This window comes from Scomber scombrus, chromosome 2, assembly GCF_963691925.1.
Source record: "Scomber scombrus chromosome 2, fScoSco1.1, whole genome shotgun sequence".
In the NCBI taxonomy this organism is placed as follows: Eukaryota; Metazoa; Chordata; class Actinopteri; order Scombriformes; family Scombridae; genus Scomber; species Scomber scombrus.
Genome location: NC_084971.1, coordinates 13879332 through 13902254, shown reverse-complemented (window position 1 = coordinate 13902254; position 22923 = coordinate 13879332). Strand labels below are relative to the sequence as shown.

Below are 22923 nucleotides of genomic sequence, written 5' to 3'. Positions count from 1 at the left end.
TTGAGGTGGAGGGAAAAAACACACACCAACAGGTGTTTCTGTCAACATGACACTAAAGATGTCTTTCTCTCAAGCTACAAATGATGTTCTGATAAATGTGAATTCTAGACACTGATGTTTGCCTGGCCAAAATGCAGCCTTGTTTTGCAATTCTGGGTGTGAGCAGGGAAGCATGCATCAACTCCTGACATTTAACTCATGTAACCCCCTTTTGCCATTCAAGGCCTGACCAGCATATTCTAAAAAGATGAGACTCCATAAAACACAATGTTGCCAAAGTTGAGCCATGGTTAATGTTCTAGTCTGGGCTTCCTCCAGCCTCCACTGTGGTGTTGGTGGTGGGATGCCTGGGTGGGCCTCGTAAAAACATAATCCATCTCTCCCTTCAATAGGACAGCGGCCCTCATTTTCCTGAGAGGAGACGCTGAGCCAGCAGAGGGCTTCCTTAAAAGAAGCTACTGTCCTCCACTGGGAGTGGAGTGTTGGGGCTGGTCAAACAAAGGCAGCACACCATTAGACCTGAATTGGTATGTAAAGGAAGGGGAGGCCTTCTAAGGTAGCGGCACATAACCACCCACTTATTCCAACACTCCTTGTACACTTGGGTTCTCTGGTTCAGTGGGTTGAAAAAGGCCTCATCTATTTGGACTTTCCAAACTAAACGGGTGCAGTGTTTCGCCAGTCTTGTATAATCAAGTCCGCTGCTATTTATTTTATTGGCAAGTGCTGGGGCTCCTAGCATGTCAAAGAAAGGGTAAGACTGCAGCAGAGCAGTCCTGAAAACCACTTTAGGAAGGAGGAAGGGAAGAAAAGATGGCCTTAAAACAAAATGGAATGAGTTGCTTTTGGCTGGAAGGCTTAAGAACCATATAATAAAGCATAATTTCAGCGCACTTTTTTTTTTCTTCTGAGGGCACAGTGTAATTAAAAATACGTTTCGACATAGTTCATCGTCTCTGGTTTCCAAAGGGGGCGAGCTCTGCATATTTGATGGTAAATATAGAAAATACCAGCACAGCAAAGTTGAAAATCTGCTGGGCCAAAAGACAGAAATGGTTCCTATTGCTGTGACAGCTTGGGTGAAATATGACGATTGGGGAGAAATATAAACTTTCAAATTCAATATAAGAGCCAGAGGATTTTATTATTGTTATTCCAAGGAGGAAGGAGCAGGGGGAAAAGATCTGCAGAAGTCACGAAAACTCAGAACTGGATCACCTGCACCTGAACCTGCAGAGTCATGATAGGGCTCCATCCTCTTTCAGTGTTTGCAGGGAGGCAGACTGGGTGTGTGTTGGGTGAGAGAGTGCATGCACAAGAATGAACATCTGTGTGTGTTTGTGTGTGTAAGAGAAAGTGTACGTGCTTATTTTCCAAGGCGTGTGGCACAGGTGGGCTGTAATGAGTGCTGAGTAGGTGTAGTGGTGTAAAAGCCGCACCAGCCACCCCAACACCACCCACTCTACCCCCCACCCAGCCCTGAGAATCAAAGGACCCTTTATGAGTATCAGCTGGGACCTTTCTCTTTACACCTACTGCCTAAAACAGCAGGAGGGGACAGAAAGGTTGGCCAAACAATACGGCTGCAGCAGATTCGACAGCATGTAGAGTCGAGTGTGTGCATGTGGGTTTATAGAATGATTTACTCAGTAATGATATGTGTGTTTTGCCAGTGAAAGTGTGACCTTTCACTTTCTCCCTACCTGCTGAGCTCCAACATCTGAACACTTGTACCTGCTTCAAAACCAGAGGAAACCAGCAACAGACAGAGTGCATTGATGAAACTGTCCACTGGCTAAGAGACAGCTACATTTGAAAACATTTTCTGAGCACAACAGATGCAAAATGCTTTCTGCATTCATATAGCTCAAATAGCTATATGTGTGCGTAAATAAGACAAAAATGAGTTAAGAGTAAGAGTGAAATTCTTCCTTTTGAATGGATTTGTGCTCTCAACCATCCTGATCAAGGTCCTTACAGACAACCCTTTAATGCACCACATACCGACAGAGCATTTACCCTACTAAACACTGCATACTGTTTAGAAGACTGGCACTCACTGTACCGTCAAGACACATGTGTAGCTAGTACTGTATAGACTATACATATATACATAAAATGTAATGCCACCAAATAAATCTCCACTTATATATCCTTCATAGGTTAAATATACCACACACACATTATGCACCAAATATAATTATCACTTCTTCAAACATCAACACACATATTGACATAAATGTCATGAAGATTTATAAGTTGGTTGGGAAAATACCTGCTGATGCCCACTAAATCTAAATCTAGTGGCAACTAAAAATACCCTCAGCAAACAATGACGTAATCTTTCAGACATATACTATGTGCTGGTGCAATTGAAGAAGCTAAGTATTTGAGAGACAGTGTGGCAGACCACAGTAATGTAGCTGTGTCTGACTGTCTGACAATCCAAGGCCTTCATCAGTCTGAGGTCGTCGGCAGCAGCAGGGCCGTCTGAGTCACATTTAAACCAAGATGTGTCTCGTGCATCACAGGACTGAGGTGCAAACTGTAGACTCTAAATGTAGTTACATCAAATCTGTTCATGGCTACCTCATCTCGCAGACAAAGTGTTACTGCAGACATGGGGTAAAAAAAAACATCCACTAAACAACTAAAGGGTGTAGAAATGGGAGGTAATAGCAAGGTTCAAACCAACAAAAACAGGTCTGCAGTTTGTGTCACTGGAGGGGAAATAAGGAAAAATGCTTTTGTAAAATACCATTCGCATTCAATCAACGACAGCGCAAGAGAGTCTGCAAGTTTGATATGTGTTTTTAAAAAAATGAAGCTCCTGTAGTCAAAGCCTCTCATTTGAAAGGTTTCATAGGTGTCATTAAAGATAACACCTATTTGTTAAAAGCATACTAAACAGAAGATTCCCTAAAGACATGACAACTTCATTCAATTTAATGACACACAAGGAAAGGTTTTTGCTTCATTTGAACAAAATCTAGGACATAGTGTCAACATTGTGTTGACAAAACACCACGCACACTTTGATGTAAGCCTGACACACAGTCAGCTATATTGTCTGACAACTCTTTCTTTCTCTGATGAAAACAGACTTTCATTATTTTGTTGTCATTTGTCATCACTCTCGTTTCAGGTCGAGGCTGACAGCTTGGCTTGCGGTGGGTTTTTATTTAGTTAAGTCAACACATGGCTTGTTTCAGTCTCTCACAATTTAATTAAAGCAAGTCTCTCCCCTGTAGCTGTTAAATGTGTCTGACTGACCATCTCTGACTTCTATCTTGGTTTTATATTTCATTTTCAATCTGTCTGCCAGAAAAACAAAACAAAACAAAACAAAAACCAAGATAATTAAAGTCAGAAAGATGCACCCCGACAATTATGAAAACATCTTCCAGTGGTATGAGGGAAACAGAGCCCCAACAGACAACAGCTTATTGCTGTTCTGACCAGCATGCAAGAGAAATTTCCCTTTGTACTCTCTGCAGTATGCATACTTTCCTTTGCAACCCCCTTTCCACTGAAAGAAATCAGAGACTTGCGCTATCTGTGCAACTGTGTAGATATCTAAAGAAAACAAAGGTGCATTTTTGCTTAAATCCCACACAGCAGCACGAGGTAACATGCACTCAGCTGGTCCTGACATGCAACCCCATCAACCATCACCTTCAATCTCCCTAAATGGAAACAGGTCAATGTAGAGCTGCATTATAGCAGGGTCATGGTGTCTGTGTGCGTCTGTGTGTGTGTGTGTGTGTGTGTGTGTGTGTGTGTGTGTGTGTGTGTGTATGTGTGTGTGGTGGTCCTATAAGGATGTTGGGTGAAATATTCTTAAATCCTGGCGTTGATAAAAGACAGATGTCCTGACACTGAGCCAGCAGAGAGGCTGATAACTTTAACAGTTTTTGGAGCACAGCGGAGGGTGGGGAGCAGCGCCGAGAGTGAGTGAGGACAGAGGACAGAGGAGATGACAGGAGGGGGAGGTGTAGAGATGAGGGGATAAAAAAAGAACAAGGACAGTGAGAAAGACGAGAGATGAAATGGTAGTAAAAGCAGAGTATGACAGTGGTTTGACTGGTTGTACTGGTTTCTCTTTTTCTCTTAAGGCCTTAGCGGACCTGACAAGAAAGTATAATGAGGTTAACACTGAAATTTGTCAAATGATCAGATTCTCACACATTGAGTGTGTGCATGTGTTTCACCATGAGGCCTGTATTTCTGCCTGTTGTTGTTGGGCCTCTAGTCAGTCACTCGGGGCATTTAAATTTTGAAGTCACCCAGTAAATAATCCAACATTATGAGTCTGTTGTTGAGGTTTTCTAGCACATCCAATACAATTTACTGTCTCATAGTCAAAGCTGAGAAGAAGCTAAAATAAAAGAAATGGAGTCACTGATCTATTTTAACGCAATGTCTACACATCCTGTGTAACAAAAGCAGCATGTTAGCAGAGCAGCAGCTTCTGTTCCCCATCAGTGTCTAACATGCATGGATGCGTTCAGGCGCAGCATTGAGTGTAGATCACCTGCGTTTTGGTAGCACTCGGAGCCTAAAACACAATCCTAGAGATAAAATGGAAGAAAATAGACATGAAGCATGTGAACTAATACACGGCCTGTGTATATAGTTGTATTGATTAAACTAAGCGTATCTGTACTGTCAGATGCGCCTGAGATAGACGAATGAAAAACTCGGCTGAGGCGCTTTCTGTGTGGACACGCTGTAATACTGTCAGATGCATTTTGACAATGAACTTAAGTTACTTAACTTGTGAGTGAAACTTTTTTTCCGCTGGTACACTGATTTCAAATCTAAGAGGAATATTAAGGCAGAATAAATGTTGCAACTTTTTGTTTACCCATGTTCTTGAGATAAATTGTTCTTGAGATATATTAACAAAATAGTTTTTTACCCAGCATACCAGTTGAACCTCACATGTCAAGTTTTGCCCAGCTTGAAATGCAGCTTATTTGGCTGATTAAAGTCTTAAAGCCAAAATAAAAATCTGATCTGCTTGGGCTTATATCAAGAATCTGTTATACAAAAAGTCCAAATTTGGTTAGGTCTGCTGTGACCATATGAAACCAGCCAAATAAAGTGCAAGTGCTGCTTACCTTTATATATATTTATCCTCACGTTAGAACATAGAACATCTAATGCTGTGATACAAACTGTATATAGTGGGTGTTTTAATTTTGTTTTCATTAATCAGCACAAATCACAAGTTGCTGTATTAGAAATTAGTGCTTGTTAATTTTGATATTCTCAAAGTTCTGAAACTTCGTCTGGACTCTCTCAAATCTCTCCTAATAAGGAGTCAGACAAGCAGCTAATGATGCCGACTGGATAACATAGCTAAGCCTCAACTCACAACCAGAGGCTGTTCTGACACATATGGATACTATTTGACCAAATGACCAGATGTTGATTTCCCAAACATGTCTATCGTGCCAGCCACTGTTATTGCAAGACGTTCTGACTAAGAATTTGTACTAAAAAAGCAAAGGGGAAAAATATCCACATCTTTCTATGTTCCTCTTGTTCAATTAAAACCTGCATCACACGTTAGGTCAGTCAGCCAAAATACATGAAAAACTACCCTAGAATTCAGTTTATTATACTAGTTTTTGTCTGTAATTAATACAGATCACAGGTTCCTTTCACATGAATATCGCTGACAACTTCCCTCGTTGTCATTTTCACAAAATGATTAAGTTTGAAGAGCTAACACAGTGCTAAAGTGTTGAGCCCATGTGTGTTCAGCGAGGACATGAGAATGCCTGCTAAGCTAACAGCTGCTGTGCGAACACATGTTTAGTATTATTTTCCGGAGAGGGGTCAGCTTCACCAGGTCTCTCTGCTGGTTTAGGCGGCTATGAGCTGAGCTTCAGCGGTGACAGACTGCTGACATAGAGCACAAATACACTGAGAGATGGACTGACAAGCCCCCAATACAGACAGCCAGCCACAGAGTGTGTGTGTGTGTTGAACTTGAATGACATCCACATGAAAGTTAACCCTGAGGAAGGTTAAACAAAACATGTGCACATATACTGGACATTCCCCTGTGGAAAAGCATCACAGTCAGCGTTTCCTCTCAAGATAGTGTGTTTTTGTGTGTGTGAAGCTTTGAGTGAATGGCTGCTGAAACTGCTTTACACAAACGGCTGGGTTGAGTGTACGAAAACATCCGTCAAACTGCATGTGCTAATCGCATTGTTCAAATGCATGTATGTTAGGCCATGTGTAAATGTGTGTATGCATTTGCAGTATACTGTCTGCATGCAAGTTTGTGCAGGCACACATCTGTCTGTGCAAATGTCTGAGTGTGTATGAGTGTATTTGGGTTACCTGAGGTTAGTGTTTTGGCAGTCCATGGCCACACGGGAACCATTTGGACTTGGGCTGCTGGAGAAAACAGGAGAGGAGAAGGGAGGAAAAGCGAGAGAAAGACAAAGGAGGGGAAAAAAGGGCACACAAGAGAAGGTGAACGACAGAGAAGAGGATTGGATCACAGAAAACAACAGGGGACAGGATGAAAAAAGTAGCAGTGAGACGGGACAGATAGGACAAAGAAAAGAAAAAAAAAGAGCAATACAGAGGAGACAAGGACAGAGTTGAAGGACAAGAGAGGAGCAAGAGAACAAAGAGAATGAGGAAATAAGCAAAAGAGGGAGACATAAAAATAGAGATGAGGTCCAAAAACATGAACAGAGAGAGGAAACGGATGAAAACAGTAGAGTCAGTGAGAAAGAAGAGGAAGGGAAAAGACCATTGGCAGAGACACAAGACACACCAGGAATAGGGCAAAGGGGACAAGAGAGGAAGAGAACAAAAATATAAGGTGAGATGAATGAAACCAACAGTTCTCACAGTAATCATGTTGTTTGTCTGCAGTGTGCACAAAATATTTGACTTGTTCTAAAGCCTAGCTGTAACATATCAAAGATGTATTACACTGATATAATACAAACATTAAAACCACTCTGTCTGAAAATGCGTACTCTAGGAAAAGTGTCCCCAAAAAAATTAAAATCTTTGATGTGCTTGAGCTTGTTTATGAGCATCTTATATCTTTCATGATGAAATGGATTCAAAGTTATCATCCCTTGGTTGTTTCACTGAAACTATTGTATGTATTCAAGTAGTCAAGGTAGAGAGTATAATAAATAATATAAAGAAATATTAAATCTGCTTGAAGTAATATATTTGACTATTTCTGTTCTGGACAATATTGACAGTTTTGTTAAATCACACTGTTACTGTGGCAATTAGAGGTCGACTGATTAATAGGCGGCGATGACAAGCTTTACAATTGGCTTTGATAGTGACCAATGACTTGTGCAGACTCTACCGGTCATGAAGGGACATACATCACCATTTTGCATGGAGACTCCATACACAAAGTCACCATTATAAGACTCAGGTGTAACGCCTAAATGTTTTTTCACAGCGCCTAAGCCAAATCAACAGAAACAAAAATGATACTAAGAGTTCTCCACTGCACTTAACGGTCATGGCCGTGCTGCCTCTGTCCTCTCCTCTGCTCTCTGTGTGTTATATATACACACACACACGGAGTGAAGAGCAGTGCAGAGAGGCTGCAGAGGCTGTCTGCTTTTTCCTGCTCTAAACTATTATTATTATATTGGCCTTAAAATCTACCATTGGGTGACCAATAAGAATATGTATGAAAGCAGTGTGAGAAAAGATGTCAAAAATGTACCACAAAAAACAAAAAAATAACAACAAAAAATCTAAAAAAAACCAACAAAAATCACTACTTTTTATGTGCACATATTCAAACCACAGCAAAGGTAAGCCCTTGAATATTCTGACCTGGAGGCTTGAACGCATCAATGATTCATACACTTACTTGAGTACTAGATGTAGGTTAGCAGACAGTCGCGGGTCTGTGAACTGTGTTGTTCGATTGTTGTGGTCGACAAAGTAGACACGGCCGGTTGCGGTGTTTCTGATTTCCCAACCTGGTGGCAGAGGGCCGAGCTCCTCACAGTTCACATTGCTTAAATCCCTAAACAAACAAAAAAACAAGAAACTATTAGCAACAATGATAACATGACGACAAATTAAATCAAATTCTGAATTAAACTAGAAACACAAACATACAGAATAAAACAAACAGGCTTTCAGACCAAACAGCTCTGATCATCACACTTTGACTAGCGTCAACAAGTATTTTAGGATTATAAAGCAATTCTATTTAATTGATGGCCACATTAGATGGGATAAATGTTCCTCCTAACATGGATAATTAAGTAATTATGTAATTAACATTACAGAACCATCTCCTTGGGTGTTGATTCCTATCAGAGCTGCTTAAACATGTGTCTCTTGTGGAATTAACATTTTCTTCTGAAGCCCAAAATTAAAAGAGAGGCTCTGCACTACTGCGGTTTTACATTTTTACCACTGTTGTTAGTTGTGATGCATTTTTAACTGTATGTCTTAAGTTCTATGGTAAACCACAGACTCACTGCTTTTAATTAAAGTGTGATTAAATGTTATCGTTTCATCAACACATATAGAGATCTAACTGGTATAAGTAATTAAATATGGGTTGGCATTAACATTTACACAAACGACTATGTAGTCGGTGGCTTTATTCATTATACAGCAGCTATATAAGACTCAGCCAATCAAAACACACAACCAGGCCTCTCAACAGACTCAAGAGCCTCAACACATTAACATTATCCCTCTGACCAAGTAAATGCCCCAGTTTCTTGATTCTTCCTCTCTCCTGTACACTTAAACTGATATTCCTGTCAGTAGAAACCTAAGCCCTGACGTGGGATCACACCAAAGCCTGAGAGAACGATTTGTATTGTGTGAAGTGAGGACACATCAGTCAGGGACACGAAGCACATGCCTTGTTGCACTCATCACAACATACTGGGTCATTTTAGTTTCTCCATCCAAAATGACCAAACCCATAGGTTGCTGCTGTGAGTTGGATGTTACACTCATGTGCTTCATCACAGATCAGCAGCTACACCAAGACATCGCCAAAAAATGTAACGCAATAGTACTTCCTGCAGTCTCTGGTGAATTAACTGGTGGGCTATTGAGAGTTGGTGAAACACTATGATTGAATGCAGAACCACTGGCCTGTGGTGTGTCCAGCTGAACATCTGTCCAAAATGTTTCTTCCAAGTCCGGATCAGACTCAGGGGTTATTAGTTTGGCTGACCCTGACTTATTTCTGAAATTTGACTAATAAGACTGTTTTTGAACACAACACTGAGCAATTAAATAAGAAATTACGTGTGATACAGCCCGCTCAAGTCCAGTTTGGTCTTTGGGAATATGTGTCAGCATTTATACTAGGATTAAAACAATATAGACTGTCAGCACTGCAGAGCATTTATCTTTCATTTGAGTTAATGTGCTATCAAATTCAAAGTAATTATGATCATATTAATAGCTATTAACATTTATCAAAAGAGACTTAGAGTGCTATGAGAGCTACGAATCTGGACAAAGATGGAAAAATACAATCACAATGGAGTTACCTGGGAACCCGGGGGTCATGCCAGGTGCTGACTCCAGTCTGTGTGTGGAGGAAGTAGACCTGGCCCTGCTGAGTTGTTCTTTGCTCTAAAAAAGAAAGAAAACAGATTAGAATGAATGTGTCAAAAAAGGCACAAAAAACAGCACTGAAACAAGCCTGGAGCTGTTTGCAGGGACTGCTGAAGTGTAGCTAAATCCTTGTGGGCGAGAGCATGGAGTTTGTGTATTTTGGAGAAGGGGAAGTCTGTTTATAATTGATGTGACAGGCAAACAGCAGGGACACTGTTGACCTAAGAGTTTCTTAAGGTGTGCGCCAATGCAATTAATTAGTTCCTCTCCGGTCTCCAATAGGCTTATCCAACGAGGATGGGGAAATTAAAATATGTAGGAAATTTATGAAAGACTTCCATGAGTGTTTTTCCTTGCGGAGAGTTACTTGCTGCATCTTAGTTGCCTTGTTTTCTCTTAAAGGATGGTGTGTACTCTGAGAGTCGTCCACCCCTATCAATCTCAAAAACCAGAGGAAATGGAAAGGAAAATGCTGCCACTCATGCCAAAACCACTAATATAATATATTGTAAACAAATAAGGGAACCGAGGACACCAAGAAGGAATCTGAGTAGAGTGGTTCTCATTTGTAATCCATCATTGGCTTGTTGGATCCTCGGTTTCATCCAGCTCATGGATGAATGGAGAGTGAGTGTGTGAATGTTGGCACAAAGTGTGTGTGCTGCACGGGTATGTGTGTGTATTCACCCACTAATCCATCACTACACCCCCACCCCAACTTCCTACTGGCACAACTCATTTCCTACCCACCTCTCGCTCTCCTTTTCACCCCCCCTCACACATTCCCTCTCTCTTTTCTCTCATTCTCTCTCACGCTCTCACCACACCCAGCCAGCGGTTCAGAGGGTTCAGCTGAGGAAGAAAGCCCACTAAGTTGTTGGGCATCAGTGACTCACTTTGTCCGACCTCAGTGAGCCTCAGACGCAGCAGGACATTTCAAAAGGGGGCACAGGTCCAACAGTGCCATTCTAAATCGCTGGCGTACAGCACCACACTTAAAATAATAATTTATTTTACAGACTCTGTGGGTATTGTGGGGTGCATTATGGTTGACTGTGAAAAGTGTTTTTTTTTTTTTCTGGAAGAAACTTTCAGATGCTGGAAAGTTTACTGTGTCTGTACTTGTGCAGCTTCTGCATTATTTTCCCGTGTTTGCATGCCAGCCAGTTAAAGAATTACATACATAAAAAATAGCCAATGACCTAAAGTGCCTGCACGGAGCTAAACACTGTGCTAGGAATATCCTGCTTCCATCTTTCCTTTCACTGTGAGAATATCAGCTGGCAAATCATTCAAATGGGAAGTATTTAAGGAGAGGAGAGGAGAGGAGAGGAGAGGAGAGGAGAGGAGAGGAGAGGAGAGGAGAGGAGAGGAGAGGAGAGGAGAGGAGAGGAGAGGAGAGGAGAGGAGAGGAGAGGAGAGGAGAGGAGAGGAGAGGAGAGGAGAGGAGAGGAGAGGAGAGGAGAGGAGAGGCAGGGTATTAATACATAGCCAGTGTTGATTGTAGTTGTCATTATGTGGTGTTGTGAGGAGGTGGGGGCCAAGAGGAGGGTGGTATTAGAAAAAAGTGTGAGTGAGCCCAAGGACAAAGCAAGCAGACAGAATATGAAAACAAGAAAAGGTGATACAAAGGGCATCTGAACTTTATTCTCATCATAGAGAGAAGCTCGAAAAACCGCCTCATGGTTGTATGCCTCCGTCATTTAGTCAAGTTGCAGTTTACATCTATGATTTTCCAGACTTGTATAACATTTGTAGTGAAGATTTTGAAGGAATTTAATAGGAAGTTAATTAAGTGTATTTTCTTTGTATGTGTTCACATGCTTGTACAATAAAGTGCACATTCTAACTAATAATAATAATAATAATAATAATTGTAATTCGTCCACGCCTGTTGCCGGCACAGAGGCATAAAAATGTTCGAAGCATCACTGGCTCCAGGCTATGAAAAAAATACAGCACAACAACAGACTCACCATGCCTTTAATCTCTGTATCTTGTATTATTGTGGGCTGGGACTTCACCTCAGCTCGTATTTTTGACAATTCAATATGACTTATCTACCAGAAAGTTAACATAATTCACTGGCTGTCCCAGGTGTAAACCATCCCCTGACTAGACAGCCTAACCTGCTGCATTGAAACATCCTGTAATGACATATAAACTAAAACATTGATAAAACATAAATGAGACACTATTAACTAGGTTGAACTCAAATGTAAGTAGAGTATGTTGAAAAGGTCAGATTGGTGTATTGGTTGTGAGGAGTTTGGACACAAATTCTGGTTACCTTACTGAATCAATTGTCACAGCCCAACAGCAACTAAGCCTTCTTCTTCTTCTGTTTCGACCATTACTCACCTTGACTAGTTCCTCCTCCCATTCCTCCTCCCCACCTTGCATTGTTGTGAAGTAACTTAATTTTACACAGGTCAATACAGTTTTGGGATACCAGCCAATGGGAGAGATCTCCACCTACTGAAGACCGGGGACTTCTAAATGCACTGTAATTGCTTTTATGGTGGTGAGAACGGCTGCTTACAAACCTATGCCTTTTACAATTTTGTCAAGGAAACACCTTACCTGTAGTGATGCTCTCCTCCCCATTCTCCTCTGTATTGAACTGCATGTCAACACCCCAATATAAAGGGCTGCCCTACAGACTTTTGACTGGTTCAGCAATGCAGGTTTTTTTTTTTTTTTAAACTATTTAATTGTTTCCATCCAGTTTTAACAAAGAACCCTGGGAGATTGTCCCTATGAGCGAAGTGTTTAGACATGGTTATACATATCTACAGCAGCATGATCTACAGACATCATGCAGCACACTGTTGAATATCAAAACATATATAAATAATCCAAAGAGAATCCATGTGCCAAATTAACATTAGCATGTCTCTGAAACTTAAGGACAGTTAGCTCTGAAATAGCAGACTTGATCCAAAATGTTCCAAAAACACACTTCTCAGTTTAATGTTTATGTGTCTGATCACCTTGGTAGCTAGCCTTGCAGCTAATCTAATGATCACAACAGCATGATGTCAAGTGACATCATGGACCGCTTTTGTTCTCCGTGGTAAATATTTTTCTACTTTTAAAGGCTGTATTCTTAACTTTAAAATTGTAATTCTAGAGTGTGTGTGTGTGTGTGTGTGTCTTTGCTGTCGCTCACCATAACCCTCAGGCAGGTCAGGCGGTGTATGCAGGTGTGTTCGACTCATGTAGTTACGGTGCCGCTGCGATCGAACCCTTCTCTCCTGGAGTCGCTGTTCACCTGGCGGGCCGCTGGCCTCTGCCCCGTTAACGGGCGTCATCACTGGCGTGTTCTCATCCACCACACAGCTCAGAGGACGCCCTGATGGGCTGGAGTACTCCGAAGCTGGCCTGGAAGTGAGCAGAGAGTTTGCATGTGTTGCACTGTAGGTGTGTTATGGGTTAAGTGTCAAGCAGCTTTATTTGCTCTAGTGATGTCTAGACATACACACATGCAGAGTGTAATCATTGGAAACCAGCTTGTGTCATCAGTATTCAAGAAGAGAAATGAATTTCATGGTTATGGTTAAGATTAAATTGATATGAAGGATTATGGGTCGCATAAAAGGAAACAGAAAGATTCTACTCTCCAGTAGACTCTTTAGTGTGTTTGTGTGCTACTTAAGAGCAGGACTTTGAAAGCAGAAATCTGATAAGCAAACACAAACACAGACAGGCTGGCTTACTGACACTGACTGCGTGTGTGTGTGTGTGTGTGTGTGTGTGTGTGTGTGTGTGTGTGTGTGTGTGTGTGTGTGTGTGTGTGTGTGTGTGTGTGTGTGTGTGTGTGTGTGTGTGTGTAACAAGTCTGACCGCTGTCTGGCCGTCCAGAGTTACTGACGCCTTGGCTATCTAAAACCTTGGACCCTTGTCTGTCAATCCACCTCCTCCCTCCCATTTCCTCTTCCCCCCCACCCCTCACTTATGTACCACCTCTCCCTCCTCATTCCATCATGGTATCATTCTTCTTCCCAGTGTCAGCCATCTACAGTACTCCTCCAATCTGCCCTCTCACGACTAGCTTGTGGACCAGATTACATTTATTGTCAGTCAGGAGCAGTGACGAGGGCCAGTGAAGATTAGTGAGAATATTAAAAAACGACTGGTGAAAACCCACAACTGTCTGCTTAAGAAGAAAAAAGCTTAGAGCTGAAGTAGAGACATTTTTTTTTTTTTTTTTTTTACAATATTCCTTTATGTAACTTGTTGGCTAATGTGCTTTATAAAAATAAAAAAAATGTACATGGTATTTTCTACACCTGCTGTAACATATTGAACGCAAAAAACTACCTCATTCCTCTTTCTACAGTTCCTCTCTTAACTGCCATTCTTCCTTTTCACTCACCTTATCCTCTTCATCATCAACAATTTTCATTAAATCCCTCTGTACCCTCTTCCTCCTACATCTTCCTCCAACTCACCATCTCCACTTCCCTCCATGCCCCACAACTTAACTTTTTATTCACGTCTTCCTGCCCGTCTAACCTTGCGCCGCTTTGCTGCCTGGGGGCTACTACAGATGTGTAGTAAGAGAGGGTGAGGTGGTGGGTGGTGGTGATATTTGTTTGCTGACTCCCCCTGACGGCTCCACTGATATGTGCCAAGTAGGAAGGCGACAGTTGTTCCTGCAGGAACAGGGGCCAAGTACAACCTGGCAGCCCGACTGGCTGGCTAGTTTATTTATGGGTGTGTGCGAGTGTGCGTGTGAGTTGCGGAGGGGTGGGGGGTTGGGGGCTAAGGAAATTGACAGCAATTCACTCATTACCAACAGATTGTCATTGTTGTGTTGTGAGTAGGATGGAGCTAAGTGGAAGTTTCTTCAGAAAAAAAGAGAAGTGGCGGAAAGTAAAGCCACTTAAATAGACACCCCAACCCCCCCTCTGTGTTTTTTTTCTTAAAGGTCAAGTTTGTTGTGAATTACATCAGTGTGACTGTGTTAAAAGCAGGCCGTGTTGTGTTAAGGATCATAAGATTAAGGCCACGGTAAAGCTTCAATTTTAGCATGGCTCTGTTTTGTTATATTCTATATGGTTCGAAGTTGAAATTGAATATATGTGCAGTATGTGTGCAGATGTACCTGGTGGGTCTCTCCCATTGTGTGGTACGAGTGATGTGGTTCAGGTACTGTATCCTTCCTGATGCTGTCCTCCTCTCTTCCCATCTGTTTAATGCACAAAATAAGACAAACAAATAAGCAATATGCGTCTTTCTTGCATCAAGAGATGTAAAAAATTTAATTGATACTTTTGTCCACTTTGGAAACCTTAAAGATGATGCTCATCTTACAGCTAGAGATCCACCAATTGCAATTTTTTTGGCCGATTCTAATTTTTTTTCCTGTTTTGTTTACAGTTTATAGTTTCGAAGAATTATAATTGACAGCATACACAAACATTTCTGTAACTTTTCTTTAATGAAAAATCGAAATTCATTCATATGTGTAACATTTACAACTTAAAAAGCTTTCGCTGCTTTGCCTTTGCTAACCAACCAACCAGGGTTGTGTTTTCTTTAAGTTTGATTTAATTAGTTATTCTAAATGTTAAATCATATAAATAAATATGCTCAAGATATATGGAAACAAAGCAAAAGCAAAGCAATGTGCAGACTAATCGGATAGCTCTTTTTTTTAGGACGCCTGTGATGATACTGACCCATCGGGTAAGTCATTGTCAAACAGGCGACTGCAGTCCACCACCGGTCCTCCCGTACCGATGCGATCCCTGGACTGAAGACTTACTATACAGTTAATAAAGGAAGGGGAAGATGGTAGATCAGTGACATGTTATTTTCCATATTTGTCAAATCATGATGACTAAACTGTGGTTCATTCAGCATTTTGGATTAAGTCTCTATGTGGACTCCAGTTCCATCGATACTTTAACATTTTTTTTAAGGTTCGTATGACATCAATGCAGAAGAAATCAAAAATAAGAATTGGAAAAACTTTGCTGGCAGGTAGCAGGCATTAAATATATAAATATATCCCTGTGTTTTTGTATATAAAGCCAGAGGAAAAAAACTAAAATTCCACTCTGCGGTTCAGTGGTTAGGTAATGACCTGACTCAGAGTATTGAGACAGACGAAGCAGTCTGGGTCAAGTTGTGTTCTCGAGTGTTTGAGAAACACAATGCATTGAGACATCCAGACATGCAGATTTGTGTCTGATGCAAATCAGTTCAACATTTGGCTTCATAATTTCAAATACTGAAAAGATGCGGTATGTGAATATTCCTACCTGGGGATAGTTGATTTAGGATTAAGTTTTTATTTGCAAAATAACTGATTCATTCATATTCTGTACTAAGTGAACCACTAGGGAGCAGTGCCAACTGTGTCCTCCAGCAGTTAATTGATTCAGTGTTTTCAGAGAGCAAATTTGCAGTGAAGCTCTGGGATGTGACTGAAAGTGTCCACCAGGAATTTTGATTGAAAATTCAACATTGTCTGGAGTATAGTGGGACCTTAAATGCAATACTGCCACTGTGGTTTTACTTAGAGCAGAGGCATGTACACACATACAGTATATCTATGGTTTGACTTGTTTTCTATTCCAACATATGGTATATATGCAACTTAACTGTGAGTGTATGTGTGTGTTTCTTACCAACTATCTGTCCTCTCACAGTGTCATTGTCATTGGGGCCCAGTTTATTTAGGTCCAGTCTCTGATCTGCAGGGAAAAAAATAAACCAGACAGGCAATCATTGATCCAGCATCTGTCCTCATTAGCAACCATGAACACATCCAGGTGCTGTGCTAAGGTGATTTGTAACTTTCAAAATTTTACACGGGTGTTATACGAGTTATTGGGTGTTCAGACCACAAACACCACTGCATTAAACAAACACAACAGGCTGTGTTGGTGTGGGTGTTGAAATGATGAAACAGTATCCAGGAAGGCCAACTTGAGTAACAGATCCATGACATTAAAGGCTTATCAGATGCTAAAACACTGCAACATTTTTGTGTGAAAAAAATAAATGTAAATTTGGAGAAACAAACAATCACAAAATATGGATGAAATATGTTAGCAGTCTTGTTGTTTTCCGGATAAGCAAGGATTCATTGTCTGCTCAGTACAGGACAGCAGTGCCAGACACAGACAGCACAGAAACATAACCCAGGAAGACTCTGAACAAGATCCAGACACACTCAGCAGTCTGCGTCTCTCTCACACAGTAAACCCCACAGGAAGACAAGCGCATGACCAGTCCAGCTGACCAGCAGAGGAGTTATATTAATCGATAGCCATTAACAATACAACCTGTGTGTGTGTGTGTGTGTGTGTGTGTGTGTGTGTGTGTGTGTGTGTGTGTGTGTGTGTGTGTGTGTGTGTGTGTGCGTGCGTGCGTGCGTGCATGTGTGTGTGTGTTGGGAGTCCTGCAAGGGCTTTGGCTTACTTAAATATATAAAAAAAACATATTCAGACATAAAACGTGAGTGTACAGTAGGAGAGGGGAGAGAGGAAGGAAAATATGCAAAGGAACAGAAAAAGGCAGAGACAGAGAGAGAGAGTGGGAGAGAGAGAGAGAAAGGAGATAAAGAGATGCCCCACTTTTTCCATGCACAAAAACTGAAGTCAGACTGGATTTGGATTTGTCATGTCTTTGCTTTTTCTGTATGAATTTGTATGTGCATGACATGGTGTGTCTGTATAAACTAAGCTGATCTAAACAACCCTATAGCTTGTTTCCAGACTTTGTGTGTGTGTGTGTGTGTGTGTGTATGTGTGTGTGTGTACGCGTGTGTGCATGTGTGCGTGCATGCATCTGTTCCGGATACGTGTCTAGACTAAACAGGGATGGCCTAAGCCTTACATGGCTGGAATAGTAAGCAGATTTTTCTCTTAAATAAGAGGGAAACAGAGAGACAGAACATTTTGAGACCTTAAACCACAAGTTCTCACCGCACCACTCAATTCCTCAGAGCTATGAAAAATGTGTGTTGCAATGAACTAACTACATGTGCGTCCCTGTTTGCATGTAAACCCATATGTGTAGATGTGACTGTTTTTATGTATCTGTTCACTCAGCATGTGTGCATCTGACATGATGTACAAAAACATGTACAAAATGCATGCATACTGCAGCAGTATCACAATCAGTAAAAATCATTAGCAATTACGTCAACACTATAAATAAACAACTGGGTTCAAAGCAAGGCTTACTAACATGTGTAGTCAGTCAAGTCATTTTGAAAAAGTGCTGGTATGTGTGTGTGTGTGTGTGTGTGTGTATGTTAGTGAGTTTGTGGGTTCAGAAGTGGGGCAGATGACTTAGAGGTTTGTGTCTGCAATGCTACAGGAAGTGGAGCTCAGTGTGCAGCCAGACAGACTTCTAGCAAATACAAAACAATCGCTCCAAGTCCCCTTTTGGGTGTGTGTGTGTGTGTGTGTGTGTGTGTGTGTGTGTGTGTGTGTGTGTGTGTGTGTGTGTGTGTGTGTGTGTGTGTGTGTGTGTAGGAGCGAAACAGCTTTGTGCAAATTTGTGTTTGCGTTGGATGACATGACAAGTGATGTATGTGTATGAATATGACTTCTAGGAACCAGGACAATTCCAGTAAACTCTTTTGTGTGTGTCTGAGTGTTTTTTCATGTTTGTGTCTGTGTGCATCTTGGTCAGACCACGCACTGGGCAGGGACAAAGGGATTATGTGAGGACCCGTGTCTTGTCATAGATCATGTCTGTCTGTTCACTTCCTGTGGCTGTGACAAAGTATAATTTCTGCATGTTGGCTGAACAGTAAGTGGCAAGTGTGGAGCCTAACTGGAGCCTATCCTGTCTGTTTCTGGAAGTTGTCGGTAAATCTGAGGGCATGTCCTCTGGCACACAGTGGGGTAGAGTATGGCACCAGGCTACTATAGCTGTAAGGGTGGTTTTTGGTTGATTAGGGGGTGGACTTTATGAGCCAAAAGTGCAATTTAGCACTATTCTGAACTATTACGTGAAGTATTTAGCTTTACAGTATGGAGTTGGCATAAGATGTCATTCATGCAAGTATCCAACTATGCAGTTTGGATTTAAAAAGAGCGTGCAATAAATGGCAATTATATGCAGACAGACAAGCTGCGGGCGTGACTCTGTAGATCAGATGAATGGAAATAAAAATGCCGGATACTTTAAAAATAATGGGGAAAATGTAACTCAGGGTGGTGATGCCAACACATGTCTGTCTGACTGACAAGAGAGTGTTCAAGAGAGGACAGGAAGATGGATTGAGGGAGAGGAGAATGAATGGAAGGAATGTTAATTTGACAGTATGGACTACAGTTAAGCGTATGTGTCAGTATCAACTGACTGGTACTGCCAACAAGGCATACAGAGCTAACAAGCATGTGGCCATCTGGACTGTACAGAGAACATAAGAGCTGAAATTTGTTAGCCTGGGATTTACTTGCTGGTCAACTAAGGACTATCCAGACCAAATGTCACACAACTATCTCCACACAACATAATTCTTCCTATTTTTACATCTGGTTCCAAACAGTGACAACAAGCATATCAGCAGTACTGTGCTTCCAAGAAAAAGTTAATTGTTTCCTTGACAGAAACCCCTCCCTTGGCCTCATTACAAGTTGACTATACATCAAGACAAGCCTCACTGCTGTATAATAAATTGTGACTATTGATTTGGTCCCAGGTGCCAGATGTCTACAGCAGACAATATTTCTGTTATGCTTTGCCTGAAGGAGCTGCTACGTATCACAGCCATAAATCAATGGCAACAAATGGCCAACACAGGAGCAGCAGCAACAGCAGGCTGCAAGTTGGGGATGAGGTAGCTCCATATACATATGGTAGCTCCATATACATATGGAGCTACATGTAGCAACAGACAGGCTAGCTAACTATCTAACCTGGTTCCCGGACATGAAGTTGGTCTCTGCTGTTGGTGACACTAGGCCCGGTCCACACATTTGCCTGTCTGACAACGTGTGCAGGATGTATGTGCGTACGTGCGTGACAAATGGTTAGCTGTCTTGCATGCTTCACCCAATCACTTTTTAGCCTCCTCATCACTCTTCACTAACAAACCAGACTTACCAGTACCTTAGGGTAAGCCCACGGTGAGGACATACATACAGAGCAGACACCAGTGACCTGTTTTCAGTGTGTTCAGAGACGCAGAGAACACACAAACGGATACTTACAGCCTGTGTCTTTGAGTCTGTTGATGGCATTGGACAGGAGGCGGACACAGCCCAGAAAACCTGCTCCCTGCTTTTTGTGGATCTTCTTGTGGTTCCACACACTGATGGTGATGGAGTCTGCCTTTCCAATGTATCTGACAGGGGAAGAAAGAATGTGAAAGAAAACAGATCCATAAGACAGGAAAGGGGATTGATGACATAATGAAAAGGAGTTTACAACTCTGACATAATGCTACTAATGAAACATTCTGCATGGGTTTCAGGGGAAGTTAAGACATTGTTGTGCTCAAGAAAACTTTCCAGAACATTAACATGTGTCATTAACAAAAGCACAGACCAAAAAACTATACTTGTATTTTGCATCTTTCTCAACCACTTCTCCTTGACAGCAAAAGAACAATGCACAACGTGTTGGCGATGTAGGCCTTCAGACTGTGTAATGAGGCTGATTAGCAAATTTTAAAGTAATTTGTGACTATGTGCTTGTGTGTGTGTGTGTGTGTGTGTGTGTGTGTGTGTGTGTGTGTGTGTGTGTGTGTGTGTGTGTGTGTGTGTGTGTGTGCAGATTTAGTGCAGCTGAAGCCAGTCTAGTCGTGGTTGAGGAAGAGAGGAAGTCCCTGTGATGTGCTCCACCACTGTCTGAGACCCAGACAGCTCTTATGGTAAAAGTACACTCACACTGGGTACAACATTCAAATGCATAATCACAAATCGCTGACACACACACACACACCTAATTACAGTCTAGCAGCCAAACTCTATATTACGCTGTATATCACCAGCAAGGTGAGGGGTTCCCCTACTAAAACACAAAAAAGTATAAGCTAGGTATGTAAGTTAAATCTTCACATTTGGGAAATTGTTGTACTGAAATTAAATTACAACTCTTATGGGTTATGGGTCTTTTTTAAATGTCCAGTGATTTAGTTTCTAGTAACTACCTGAAAATTTGCAGTGATTAGCAACTTAAATCTTTCCTCTTGTAGCTGGTGCTGATGTGGCTATGCTTATGAATTATTGTCTCATTCCAGCTGTTTAAAACTTGATGTTTGACAAATAAATGAAAGAACACACTGTTTTAGGCTATGAAAGTTTTACTTTTCTTGACTAATTCAAGTGAGTTAATTAAAAGCCTATTTGCAGACAACTGGATGCTTATAGAGAAGAAACACCTGTCTTAGAAAAGGTTTCTGTCACATCATAATATGAAGGTGAGTGTGTGTATAATATTTCACTTGTAAGGACAACTTGGAGGATTTTTAAATCATAGACAAAAAAAAATAAAATAAAACAGAAACAGCTGAATGGCTTAACTTCTATTTCATTTGTGTTTCTAATCAAATCAGTGCTGTTGTTAATACTTTGTGCTGTTATGTTTCACTTTGGTTCCATGCATTTTGAACGCGGTGATGCTACACAAATTGGCTCTCTGAGGACTAATAATAAAGTATGAAGTTCTAAATTGAATCTCTGGCTATTCCCTCCCCACACAGTGTTGTTAGATTAACAGGGCAATGTGATGCAGAGGTGTATGTACAAGGAACTGCCTTGGAGCAAAAAAAAAAGAAAAAAGAAAAAACAGAAAAAGAGAGACAGCTGAAATAGCTGACGAGACAGTGACTGAGCATCTGAGGATAAGAGAACAGGTAGAATAAAATGTTATTTCCTCCCTCACAATAATTGAGCCAAAACAGTCTTATGAAACCTTGTCCACTGATATAACACCATAGATATTGAACTAGTACAACACTGCTATCAACTGAAAAATGTGAGTGGGTTGAAATGCTGAAGGCATAGTACATTGTTAACATTGATTTATCAGTGTACTGCAAAGCAGATAGATGATGATACAATATCACTATAGACTGAATCCACCAGGACTCCATTTCTTTTGTAGATGGCTGTTGGCAGATAGACTGGCTGTACTTTAAAAATACAATCGCTTAAGGCCACAACATACTTAATATGGAAATTGGTGGATTTTTTGGACAAATTTTCACGCAACAAATCACACAGTTTAAACAATTCAAAGCCTGCAGCAAGTGTGTATGTTGACCCATGTTTCACTGCACGTCTCTTTTTTAAAAACCTTTATTTGAGGAAGCCTCTCTTTTGCAGGAACAACCTGATCACATTCACACCTGGAAGCTGCCCGGTGCAACCACAGACTGATCTGCCGGCCACTGAGCAGCTCCACTGGAGTGGTTGGGGTTAAGGGCCTTGCTCAAAGGTGCCTCCGTGGTGGTCAAGAGGGAGGGGCAAGTGCTGCTTTTTCACTTTCCGCACCCAGAGTTATCCTGATGGTTTTTCCAAATGCTAACGCCATAACCGCCACAATAATGATGACAATAATATGCCAGAATACTGTAATTAATGAAAAAATAAAAATATACATATACAGACATAACCGGAGATTATGTCACATATGGTTACAGTATGTGATATGATTCAAAATAATAAATTAGAGAAGATAATAAGATATATAACATTCATTCTTAATTAAGAATGTAATACATTTATATTATTCTTGAATACTGAACAAGATGGTTGAGCACAAAGAAAACTGTTAGAAACAATCACACACACAATTAGGAGGTTACAGCAACAACAAAAATAAGGGTTAGCACTCCTAATCCTGCAGACAACAGCGGTGGAGGAGAAAAATGTTCTTGGGTCAAATCCAGATTAGCTTTCCAGGCTACATACTAAATCCAGACCTGCAGGACTTCCCAAAGCTTTTCTTGCCAAGGAACATACATTACATTGGGAAATCAAAAATAAGATTTCTTTCCAGATTGGATATATTTTATATTAATGTTGGACAGCCTTCAGTTGTCAACATCTGTAAAGACAAAAATAAATCAGAGTGGAGAATCTACAGCGCTGGCTCATCCATATTAAGTAACTTGATCTGTTTTATGTATATTGAGTTGATGCCAAAGCATACTTCTGAGATTCCCTCAAAATGTAAATTTACTGTACTGTTACTCTGACCCAACCACTTCATTTCAGTTCTTCTCATTGTCGGTATACTTACAAATACTTTTCCTGCCTCTCTTAATAGAAAACTGTGAATAATTAAACAATAATGTCTTTCACACAAAGTACATTAAGTTCTGGGTGC

General features: G+C 41.0%; 1 protein-coding gene across 2 annotated transcripts in view; it reads right to left on the bottom strand.

The window, feature by feature from the left end:
* The window catches only part of LOC133991587 (E3 ubiquitin-protein ligase SMURF2-like), a 71222-nt gene that overhangs the window by 15482 nt on the left and 32817 nt on the right, over nt 1-22923 (bottom strand). Inside the window, exons 4-11 of one of the 2 annotated variants that reach the window (XM_062430046.1) lie at nt 19800-19933; nt 16254-16319; nt 15300-15384; nt 14723-14806; nt 12785-12996; nt 9546-9630; nt 7886-8044; nt 6361-6417 (exon numbers count right to left, since the gene is read on the bottom strand). In XM_062430046.1, coding sequence (XP_062286030.1) covers nt 6361-6417; nt 7886-8044; nt 9546-9630; nt 12785-12996; nt 14723-14806; nt 15300-15384; nt 16254-16319; nt 19800-19933 — 882 coding nt within the window. The remainder of the gene's footprint in view (nt 1-6360; nt 6418-7885; nt 8045-9545; nt 9631-12784; nt 12997-14722; nt 14807-15299; nt 15385-16253; nt 16320-19799; nt 19934-22923) is intronic. The other variant, XM_062430054.1, reaches the window with a different exon arrangement.